Consider the following 12,500-nt stretch of genomic DNA (forward strand, 5'->3'; position numbering starts at 1 on the left):
TTTAATTGTATGGTTATTGGATTAAACAACATGTTCATAGCATACCATTTTGCCACCATTCTTTTGTGCATTTCAAGGTAAGAAGGAGTTGTACAGGGCTTGTGCCTATTTTGCTCCCATGGTAATGGTACTTTGAGATTATGCTAATTACACAAAGGTGGTAGGAGTCCTGGTCTGGATAACATCTTCGTACAGTTTACATGGAGGACTCCCAGTCAGTGCTAATCCACTATAATGTGATAACAGATCAATAAGGTTTCATGAGATCTTGAAATATTAGAGATTCACAGAATTCTGACAGTGTGGAAGCAGGCCATTTGGCCCAACAAGTCCACACCTCTGAAGGCCATCCCACCCAGACCCATTCCCATACCCTATTATATTTCCCTAACACCTAACCTACACATCCCTGAACACTATGGGCAATTTAGCATAGACAATTCACCTAACCTGCACATTTTGGACTGTGGGAGGAAACTGGAGCACCTGTTGGAAACCCACACAGACACTGGGAGAGTGTGCAAACTCCCCACGCTGGATTTGGATTCTGCTTAATATAGAAGATTAGAAATGATCTCTTTGATTAGGAGTCTCTGAGTATCCATTACATCTCCTCTGGTCTGGGGAATCCAGAACGAAGAGGTAGTATTTTATAATTAGACTTATTACACACAAAGGGGAGTGGAAATCATAGAACCTCTACAGTGTGGAAGCAGGCAAAAGTGCGGACTGCAGATGCTGGAAACCAGAGTCTAGATTAGAGGGCTATTGCCCAAAATGTTGATTTTCCTGCCATTCCTGATGAAGGGCTTTTGCCCGAAACGTCAATTTTCCTGCTCCTCAGATGCTGCCTGACCTGCTGTGCTTTTCCAGCACCACTCTAATCTAGACAGTGTGGAAGCAGGCCATTCAGCCTATCAAGTCCACCTTGACCCTCCGAAGAGCATCCCACCCAGACCCACCATCCTACACTATCCCTGTAACCCTGAATTTCCATAGCTGACTGACCTAACATACACATCTCTGACCACTATGGGCAATTTAGCATGGCCAATCCACCTAACCACATCTTTGGATTGTGGGAGGAAACTGGAAACCCATGCAGGCACAGGGAGAATGTGCAAACTCTACACAGGCAGTCGCCCGAGGCTGGAATCGAACGCGGCTCCTTGGTGCTGTGAGGCAGCAGTGCTTACTGCCCAAAGGTAGTAGGAGTCCTGGTCTAAATAACATGTTCATACTGTTTACAAGGGTGACTTACAGTCAGTGCTAATCCACTATACTGTGATGTAGCAGGTTTTAAGTATATACAGTAATGGAAAGAACAAAAGGCTTGTGATAGTTAGAAAGCAGGAGAAATTAAAGGCAGAAACAATGATGGTGCAAGGCTAAAGGGAGATGCTAGTGGAACTAGTAAAGAAATAAAAGCTGGGTCTGGAGGAAGTATAAATGGGGAAAGCAGAATCATTACTCACAGCTAACATTAACCAAATGAGGTGGAAAAAATGGTCTGAAATTTCTGAACTTGCCATTGAGTTCAGAAGGCAATCAAATGTCTGATTGAATGATGAGGTTCTTCCGCTTCTATTGCTGTGCCTGACAATGGTAACTCCCTCATTGGAAGTGTGTGTTCCATATTAGTCCTTTAAACAGCTAGCACTTACTTGCTGTGTGTTTGTGTTCCCATAGGCATTTGAAGTGGCTGAACAGGAGCTGGGAATTCCAGCGCTCTTGGACCCAGAGGATATGGTGGCCATGCGTGTCCCAGACCGGTTAAGCATTCTGACCTATGTTTCTCAGTTCTACAACTATTTCACCAACCAGACTCATGGTACAGAGCCATTGCAGTTCCATTGCGTTTTGGAATTCTGATTTGATTTTGACTTTCATTAAAACTTGAAGATTTGTAATTTTTTAGCTTGTTTCAGTCAGAGTGAAGTAATGTCAATGTATCGTGGGCAAAGGAACCTGCAGGTGCAATCTACCCACTATGCAGGCTGTTTCTACTTAGAGTTGTAGGGATGTACAGCACAAAAACAGACCCTTCAGTCCAACTTGTCCATGCTGACCAGATATTCTAAAGAAATCTAGTCCCAATTGCCAGCATCTGACCCTCTAAACCTTTTCTAATCATATACCTATCCAGATGCCTTTGAAATGTTGTAATTGTACTAGCCTCCACCACTTCCTCTGGCAGCTCATTCCATACACTCACTACCCTCTGTGTGAAAACGTTGCCCCTTAGGTCCCTTTTAAATCTTTCCCCTCTCACCTTAAAGATATCCCCTACTTTGGATAAAATACTTTGTCTATTTATCCTATCCATGCTCCTCATGATTTTATAAACTTTCATAAAGTCGCCCTTCTGCTTCTGACGCTCCAGGGAAAACAGCCCCAGCCTGTTCAGCCTCTCCCTGTAGCTCAAACCCTCCAACTCTGGCAACATCCTGGTAAATCTTTTCTGAACCCTTTCAAGTTTCACAACGTCCTTCTGAAAGGAGAGAGACCAGAATTGGATGCAGTGTTCCAAAAGTGGCCTAACCAAATGGCCTACAGCCACAACACCTCCCAACCCCTATAGTCGATGCACTGACCAATAAAGGCAAGTATACCAAATGCCACCCTCACTCCACTGTCTACCTGTGACTCCATTTTCAAGGAACTGTAAACGTGCACTCCAAGGTCTCTTTGTTCAGCAACACTCCCCAGGACCTTACCATTAAGTGTATGAGTATGTCCTGATTTGCTTTACCAAAATGTAGCACCTCATATTTATCTAGGTTAAGCTCCATCTGCCACTCCTCAACTCATTGGCCCATCTGATCAAGGTGGTTGACTTAAGGGCATCTGGAACAGCGATTGTCTTGTGAAATGAGAAGGCTGATATATGTTCACAGTTGAATAAGATGAGACAAGACAGAAGTGAAGGCACAGTTATGGGTCATGGCAGTTTAGTGACTATGAAACTCAAACCAAAACTGATACTTGGTCACATTGCAAGCTTTGAGGAGCTGAAAATATCCCTTCCTCATTCTGAATGGAGGAGCTCCTTCATCACTGCAGCGTTGAAGTTTGTGGTCACAATGAACGCGTGTTCCCCACCAAGCATTTGGCTGAAAATGTTGGTACCAAATTTATCTTTGTCATCAATTTGCTAATAATATCTTCCATGCTACTGCTGCTCCCTTTCCAGGTGTAATATCACTGGATATATGAAAGAGTGATGGATAAACACAAATCTGATTGAATCAATCTGACAACGATCTCTAAACAGCAGTGGCCAAGGAGTTTCCCCCATTTACCCAATAGAAAGAAGAAAAGCTAATTTGGTTCCAACTTCATAGTTATTAGGCTCCATCGATTGTTTTGGAGAAATCAGAAACAGCTTTGGGAAATGGACTTAAAAATCATTTTAATTGGAAGCACTAGCTTTCTGAGCACTGCTCCTTCTTCATCAGGTGAAAGCTAGTGCTTCCAATTAAACCTGTTGGACTATAACCTGGTGTTGTGTGATTTTTAACTCTGTACACCCCAGATCAAAGCTGAAAAATGTGTTGCTGGAAAAGCATCCAAGGAGCAGGAAAATCGACGTTTTGGGCATAAGCCCTTCTTCAGGAATGAGGAGGGTGTGCCAAGAAGGAGGAGATGACCTGGGGGGGTGCAGTGAGAGAGGGACTCACTGAAATCCTTGTAGAGGGAGGAGGAGAGCTTCTTCAAGGAAGGTATCCTTGCAAGAGGATTCACAGTCGGTTAAAATCAACTAGGAGAAAGTGAGGACTGGAGATCAGAGCTGAAAAATGTGTTGCTGGAAAAGTGCAGCAGGTCAGGCAGCATCTAAGGAGCAGGAGAATTTCAGGAATGAGGAGGGTGTGCCATTCAGGAATGACACCCCAGATCAACACCAGCATCTCCAAATCTTGGGAAATGGAAGCCTTTTTGTTCTCTAACCATAGCAAATTCTTTAAGCTTAAGACTAAATAAAGTTTATTACTGTATTCAATACATGGGGTAATGGTTTACACCGCAGTGACATATTCGAGAAAGAAAATGGAAGGAAATTACGAATGTGTCTAAGACTTCATTTTTCCCCTATTGGTTCATGAAATGAGTGTCATTGGTTGGGCCAGCATTTACTGCCTATCCCAAACTGCCGTTAAGAGTCAACCATGTTGCTGTAGACCAGATCTTGTAAGGATAGTAAGATATTGGAATTGACTCAAATGCATTAGAGAGTCCAATAAGTCGCTGTCCAATTGAGTTTCTTTCAGTTGAATGTCCCAGCAGGTATTAAATTCCTTGCAAGGCACTGTGGAGTCTCTAGATTAAAGCTACAGCTGCTCACGGGGTACTATATGGAGGGTGAATGTGGATGGTATTGTAATGAAATAAATATCAATTGTATAATTGTTATTGAATAGATTTACTCTATGAAGATTTACATTAATACATTATCACAAGTCCAAGCATTTTGCATACTAGGAATTACTTGAGATGGAATGATTATATTAGACACAGACATGCCGTAATTTAGCTGTAATCTCAGCAATGAAAATTATAATTAGGGTGGTGGCTTTTGTGTATAGAAGTGCATCAGTTATTTTTTTAAAAAGAGTTTTATTGCACATTTATACTGTTGAGCTCTGTAAAAGGGAAATAGTGTTGAATGGTCAGTTAGGATTTTGAAGACTCCAGGGTTACGTGTTTTTTTTTCCTATAGCTGGAGTACCGCCCTCCATGAAGAGACCAGCTGGAATATCACCATCAGAACCATCAATCAAGAAACCAGTCACTGTAAGCAAACAAGTCCTCTTAGCAAATGTAAGTCTGTGCCTTCATTCAAAACAATTTGAATAGCATGATTCTACTAACCTTACTAACAGTCACTAAAGTTATATTATTTATGGACAATCTTATTAGTAACTATTTGTGTTTTGATAACATTAATGCAGAATAACATCCCAAAGACTTGACAGAGACATCATATGAAAAAAATTGGTGCAGACCAAAAGGAGGGTGTATTGAAGATCAGGTGGTTTTTAATGGGGGAACCTAGAGGAGGAGGCGGATGTGGAGACGTTAAGGGTTGGTGGGAGGGAATTTAAGAGTTCTGGGCCAAGGTGGCTGAAGGCCTAATTAGGAGCAATTAGAAGTGATGCAGTGGGTCAAAAGAATGGAAAGTTCTAGGAATAGAATCAGGAAAAGACAGGGAGTGATGCGGCCATGAATTATTTAAATTGAGGGATAATAATTTTAAATTTAAGGAATCAGAAGTCATTATAGGTATTTCTTAATCAATCAGTTCAGCTGTATGATGATATACCTCTGAAGCAGGTGGGACTTGAGCCTGGACCTTCATTATCACTGTGCCACGAGGAACTCTTCAAGTCATTATAAGTCGATGTGAATGGGATGACAGATGACAAATAGTTCTAAGCGGCAACATTGAACCCTTCTTCAGGTCACTGATCTTGAGATATTGAGTCTGCTTTCTCTCCACAGATGCTGCAAGACCTGTTGAATTTCTCCAACTACTTCTGTTGTTGTTTAAGATTTCCAGCATCCACATTACTTTGTTTAGCATTGGAAATATTCCCATTGATTGTTGTTATGATTTCATTGAGACTAGTGGTTTATTTTTGAAATGAAAAATGGACTCCCAGTTAGTTAAATGTCATAAGATTCCATGATTTAACCATAAGTTTTTACTATACAAGAGTCAAACAAAGCAAGCACTAAATCCTCTGCTGGAAAGCATAATCAAAACCAGAATCGGCAGAAATTAACTATAAGTGGTTGGTTATAAACTGTAAATGACATTAAATGGCAGCTAAAGCTAAGACAGATGTTCCAAAGTGGTTTGGTAGCCCTTTTAGCATATATGTTACTAATTTCAGTCACAAGCTTCTTCCAAAATCTGTGCTGACAAAGAATTTCATCTCCTTTCCTCCTGGTATTTAGACTGATCTCCCATCGACAGCAGCTCACAAGCTGCTGGCACAGTCTTAAAACAAAAATGACACTCATCTGCTCAACTTGCACAACTCTGCTTGCAACACTTCTAGCCTTTAACAGTCGATGCAGCAGTTTTTCTTAAATTAACAGAAGCAGCTGTAGCAATTATATCGTTGCCTATTCTCAGCTTCCAAACCTGGCACTTGTCAGCATCCGGGAGAAAGTAAGGCCTGCAGATGCTGGAGATCAGAGTCGAAGAGTGTGGTGCTGGAGAAGGAAGGCCGGTTAGGCAGCATCTGAGGAGCAGGAGAATTGACGCTTCGGGGATAAGCCCTTCATCAGGAATTGTCAGCATCCTACTTGCACTGCCCCACTGTGTCCTTTTATATATGTTCGGCCATTTGTCATCTCCTGAAGTTCTTTTCACAGAAGTGTTATGACATAGGAGGCCACTCAGCCCTCGTGTGCACTACCACACCAAACAGTATCATGACTTAGTATCACTCTCCTGCTTTTAGATCCTTTCCTTGCATGTTATTATTTTGATTTATACCAAGGGACGTAGGTTTAAGCCAAAAGGAAAGTTTAAGGGAGGTATTACAGTCAAGTTTTTTTTTTAACAGGCTGTTAAGTGCCTGGAATGTGCTGCAAGTGAAGGTAGCAGATACAAATGCACGGTTTAAGAAGGCATCTTGGCATACTCATGAATAGACAGAGAATAGAGGGAAACAGACCATATAGAGGCATAAGGTTTTTAGGTTAGAAAGGTTGGGTGTGGCATGCTGGCTCAGTGGTTAGCACTGCTGCCTCATAGCGTCAGGGACTCTGGTTCAATTCCCGACTCGGGCAATTGTCTGTGTGGAGTTTGCACATTCCCCTGTGTCTGCATGGGTTTCCTCCAAGTGCTCCGGTTTCCTCCCACAGTCCAAAGATGTTCAGGTACGGTGAATTTGCAATGCTAAATTGCCCATAGTGTTCAGGGATGTGTATGTTAATGCATTAGTCAGGGGTAAATGTAGAATAATGAGGTAGGGGGATGGATCTGGGTGGGGTACTGTTCGGAGGGTTGGTGTGGACTTGTTGAGCCGAAGGGTCTGTTTCCACGCTGTAGGGATTCTATGATTCTATGATACTCTATCCTGCTGCTTCATGGTTTTCAGCATTCCTATAAGATCTCCTCTGATCCTCCTGTCTGAGGTGAGCAGTCCCAGTGTCTGCAATCTACCCTCATAATGGAAGCTTCTGAATGATAAGATGGATGGATGTGATGAAATATGTGATGTATAAACTGATTGGGCCAAATGAACTGTGTCTGTGTAGTATGTTCCCTGTGATTCTGTACAAAATGTTATCTGAATTCACTAAGCTATTGGAGACTATCAGCTAGCAAACTATGAATCGTGCCATGCTGTATGCAGCAGCAATAATACTGTCTCTCCATTGTTGTAACAGGTAGGTCCGGTTAAGAAGAAACAGAAATAACACTGGTTGAGATAATATTTTTAGTTACATTCTTCAATTCTGTGTCTGACATGAATTGTTTCAGAAAATCTTGGTGCGTTTTATTGGAATTCTCCAGCTGAAGTTTGGGGCGGTTATGTGGTAATGTTTAATCTTTACCCACCTGAGAAGTAATCTGATGTTTGTGACAGAGTACGTTTGGGCTCTGTTATTGGACTCAACTGAGTTTTATTTCTGTGTAATTCAATGGACTGCAAAGGTGAACTGTGTTCCATAAAGAGCAGCAATTGTCTTTGTTAGCTCAGTGCTCAGACAGTGGAGAAGAAAGTGGTATCTATATACTGGGGAGGGGCAGGGTTGGTGGCTGGCAAGGGGTTGGGGGAAAAGGTGGAGTCTTGGGGGTGGGGGTGGGGGGTGTCTCCCACTGCAGTTTGCAGCTAAATACTTAGATCAACTAAATTGTTGAGTTAGCCCAAGTCTCTTCATTTCAGAGTGTAAAACTGTCAAATCAAACCCTCAGAAGCAATCTCTCAGCTGCTGGTTTGTATTTTATGCCACTTAACTGGTTGGCATTCCTAAAAGGGAACATCATTTGTCTGAAAAGGATGTCCCTAGCCAGTTGGCACCAAGTAATTGCATTCCCTCAAACACCATGTGCAGTGTAATTAATATCCACCATGCATGGATTTGATTCCTATTATAAACAGGATATCGTAATCAGAACTAAGGGGCTATAATTATTATGAAAGATTGCACACACTAGAGTTCCTCTCTCTAGAAAAGAGAAGACTGAGAGCAGTGACTTGTCCAGGGGTCTTTAAATATGAAAGAATTTGACAGAGTGGACATCGAGAAGATATTTCTGTCTGTGGGGTAATAAATATAAAAGTCACCAATAAACTGAATTGTGAATTTGTAAAGAAGAACCTTTCATGGCCAGAGAGCGGTAAGAATGTGGAACTTGCTACCACAGGGAGTGGCTGGTAAATTGTGTAGATACCAGCTGGATAAGTATATGAAAGAAAGGAATAGAAGGACATTTGGACAGTGTTAGACGAAGGGTGGAAGGAAGCTTTTGGAGAATGGATCTGTTTGGCTCAATGGCCTGCTGCTATACTGTGCACTGTGTAAGTCTGTGTAGAGAGTGGGTGTCAATCTACTTCAGCCAGACTCCTTACTGTTTGTTTGTCATTCCTAACCTCCATGCCCTTTATCTCCCAGAGTGATTCCTCAGAGGAAGTTGCTGAGAGGCCTCGCTGGAATACGCTCAGCAGCACGTGTGCAATTTGCAACAAACATGTTCACTTGGTGCAGAGATACTTGGTGGATGGGAAACTTTATCATCGCAACTGCTTCAGGTAAAGTGAAATTCCTAACTGAAATACAAAGTCGATGATATCTAAATCCATTGACACAATGTGTAACAGTAAGAGTCACTTACCTGTAATGCTTTCTGACCAAGGCACTTAGTGGTTTCCTGTATTGACATAGGCCTAGTTCAGCAGGCACATGAGGAATCTTTATGAAGAACATTAATAGAATATCAATATCACTAATACAGTGTGTTTAATTCAGCTTTTGTTGATCTTTCTTAGTTCGCAGGGTGTGGGAGACACTAACACAATCACATTTTCTGCCAAGTTATGGTTGACATAAGAACTAGTGCTCTGTGTCTTTGACCACTTCAGTTTTGTGTGGTGAAGTATAATGCTGTTCAGTAGGGAATTCCAGGGTTCTAATGTAGCAAAGGGTAGAGGAACAAATGTGTGGTTCGATCAGGACAGTATGGGAGCTGAGGTTGATGGCTTCCCCCATTGCTGCTGTTGATAACCTATGTCCTATGGATAATACACATTCCATCCGATGCATGAAGGGGATTAGGAATCATGGACACAGGGCTTCAGGTAACCTACTCTATTTAGGGTGTTAAGCCCCTTGAGTATTGCTGCTGTTCCATCCATAACCAGTGAGTGGAGAGGATTTAATCACACTCCTAACTTCAGCCTAGATGGGGCTGGTGAGACATTTTGGAGGGGGGGGGGTGGTGGAATCAGAGGTTGAGTTGCTTACCCCTCCTGTTCTTGCATTCAGGGTGCTAATAAGATTGACTTAAAGCTTCTGGCCAATGCAGAGCTGCCAGATGTCACTGGTGGGGACTTGCTGAAGTCACTGTGTTTTTGATTATCTAGGAGGACAGCTATATGTAAAATGCTACCAGCTCCAAGTCAACACATGATTGGGTAGGAACCAGATTCTGCTATAGACTGGTTGCTTCATTATCAGAGGAATTGTATTTGGAGCTAATCACGAGAACTGTCAGTGAAAAGCCCCAATCCTGATCTTATGATGATGAAATAGTTGGAGATGGCGTGACTGAATCTTGCAAGGATGTCCTGTGCTGAGTAACTGGCTCTGACAACCACATTTGTGTTGAGTGTGACTCCCTTTATTAAACTCCCCCTCCCCTCAATGGCCTCATATTCTGGAATTCTTTGGTTATACACCCAGGCTGTTGGGTGGAAACTGTCCCAGAAAGGAAGGACTTTCTGACTTCTAATGTGAAACTGGAAGCAGTGACCTGAGTAAAAGGCTGATTGAGAACTGTGTTGTGACCATCATTGTTCTTGGCCTAATCATGGCCACTGTCCTAATACTTCTCAGGATCTATTTGAGGTGGAAATTAATACTAACTTTGCTCATGACATGTTTGTCCCATAAACAATTTCTTTTTTTAAAAAAAGTGAAAGGCTTAAATGTTCCTCTCTGATTTAAAACAAATAAAATGCCACACTTCTCAATAAAAGGAAACTTCCATAAAAATTAAGTTTGAAAAATATGAAAGCTAATATTGAAGCAAAGCAGCTTCTACCAGTCTGACAGCTGGCTGGACTGGTATAAGAGGTGTCAGTGAGGCTTAGGTTTGGGGAGAAGGCAGTTTATACTCTGTTGTTTTCAAAGCCAATCATTCTGATAAAGAATCCCCAAAACTTAACTCTGCTATCTTCCCACAGTTGCTGCCAGACCTACTGAGTTCCAACAGAAATTTGTTTTTATCCCAATTGTGTACTGCTGCATGCCCTGCCCTACTGATTTAATCTTTCATGTGTGCTGTTTCCACACAGATGTAAGGAGTGCTCCAGCACTCTGCTCCCTGGAGCCTATAAACCTGGCACACATTCAGGCACTTTTGTCTGTACGCACCATCGAGGGCAAGTCACCAGTCGGCCACAGCGTCCTCTGTCCATTCCGCAATCCCGACTAGGCTCTGGCTCCTTGCCTGCACAGACACTTTCATCAACTAGCCCACTGACATTGCGCCGTTCCCTGGGAACCACAAAAGGATCGGAAGATGTTAAAGGCAGCCCGTCATTAGAGCCACAAGTAAATGAAGAGAAAGGTGTGGAGCCATCAGGCACCCAAGAGGGTCTTTCCATTTCAGTTAAGCAGCTTTCTGCAGCCTTTTCTGTCTCCACTGAAAAGAGTCACCCTAGCACTGGCATAGCACCGAGACAGCTGGAGCTTTCCAACAGCTCCAATTTCAAGGGCACATCAGAGCCCAAAGTGGAATCCTACCTAACAAAGGGAGCACAAAGATCATCAGAGTCCCGTGATCCCAAAGAACAGGCTGAGCATGGGGTAGGCGAGCAGCAGTTACCAGCACTGCAGTCAGAACTACAGGATTCTCAGAACAAACAGCAACAAGTAGCAAGTATGGACATGGGCAGTGCCACAGAGAATGGAGTGAGCAGCAACACCTCGGGGACTCCAGCCATACATGTCAGTGAAAGCCAGAATACAAACTTAGCTTCAGTAAACAGAACAACACCTGATGAGAAGCTGAAGGTTCCTGTTCCAGTTCCAAGGAAAATGATTGACTCTGCGTCATCGACCGTGGCAACACCACATCCAGTGCCTCGACCGCGGATTAGCTTTGGTGGTGGTGGTGGAGGAAGTGGAACAAGTGAAACATCTGTCCAGAAATCGGAAAGCGGTTTGCTGGTAAATGGTATGTGATAATTCTAGAATAGTTGCCAGTTTTATTGATAAAGCATCGTTAATATAGGAAAATGTCACAAAGTATGCCAGTGAGGAAGGGAATGGCTGCTGAGCTAAAAAACAAGCGTATAATTGGTTTGAACAGATGTTTGATGATGAGGATTTTAAGGAAATTTTTTTAAATGAGGGGGTGTTTGTAGAATTTAAAGTTGGAAACTTATGATTTTGGGCCAAAGCCATAGCCACCAACAGTTGAACAGAAGAAGAGAGTGTATATGTTGCTATAGAGATCAAAAGGAGTTGTAAGGCTGAAGAGACTGGTACACGACTGGTGTGGCATTCATATTAATGTCTCTTTTAGCGTCAATACTTTTCGCTGTGTGGAACTGAAATCTAACAAAAACATAGGTCTTCGTGTCAGGAGGAGGCCATTCTGCCCTTTAGGCTTGCTACATCATTTAATAAAATGGCTGATCTGATTATGGTCTCAACTCTTTCTTACTGTCTTCCATAAGACATAGGAACAGGAGTAGGCCATTTGACCCTTCAAGCCTACTCTGCCATTCAATAGGATCATGGCTGATCTGACATTCTTCACATCCACTTTCCTGCATCCGTAATCCCTGATTTCCCCTACTGATCACCGATCTATTTATCTCAGCCTTAAATGTACGCATGGATTCTGCCACTTCAGCTCTCTGAGGCAAAGCGTTCCAAAGACTTTCAACCCTTTCAGAATGTTACGACATGGGTAAACCCTCCTGCATATTTTAAACCAGCAGCACAGAAAAGATTTGTCCTGTGCAGTAATCTGTGAAAATTCGAGAGACCAAGAACTATTTATAGTAACAATTAACAACTTTATTTCTTAAAGCATAACAGAGACTAATTAACTAACAACTATTTACAACTCCTTCCTCAAAGTTATCTTTTATCTTCACTTCTAGAATACTAATCCGATAAAACCCCCGATTAAGAGTTACCAAAAATTTAAATTTTCAAAACCAACCAGATATTAAATCTTCTCTTTATTTCTTCTTCAGTCATCTTTTCTTCTTCTTAGGGATTTCTGTTTCATGGGTTACTGATCG

At 42.3% G+C, this 12,500-nt stretch overlaps 1 protein-coding gene across 2 annotated transcripts in view; it reads left to right on the plus strand.

Annotated features, from left to right (window-relative positions):
• The window catches only part of micall1a (MICAL-like 1a), a 92,887-nt gene that overhangs the window by 39,781 nt on the left and 40,606 nt on the right, over positions 1 to 12,500 (plus strand). For both annotated transcript variants that reach the window (XM_072588416.1, XM_072588417.1), the window contains exons 3-6: positions 1,690 to 1,831; positions 4,718 to 4,818; positions 8,635 to 8,771; positions 10,536 to 11,419. In XM_072588416.1, the coding sequence (XP_072444517.1) occupies positions 1,690 to 1,831; positions 4,718 to 4,818; positions 8,635 to 8,771; positions 10,536 to 11,419 (1,264 nt within the window). The remainder of the gene's footprint in view (positions 1 to 1,689; positions 1,832 to 4,717; positions 4,819 to 8,634; positions 8,772 to 10,535; positions 11,420 to 12,500) is intronic.

The sequence above is a fragment of the Chiloscyllium punctatum genome, chromosome 18 (genome assembly GCF_047496795.1).
Source record: "Chiloscyllium punctatum isolate Juve2018m chromosome 18, sChiPun1.3, whole genome shotgun sequence".
NCBI lineage: Eukaryota > Metazoa > Chordata > Chondrichthyes > Orectolobiformes > Hemiscylliidae > Chiloscyllium > Chiloscyllium punctatum.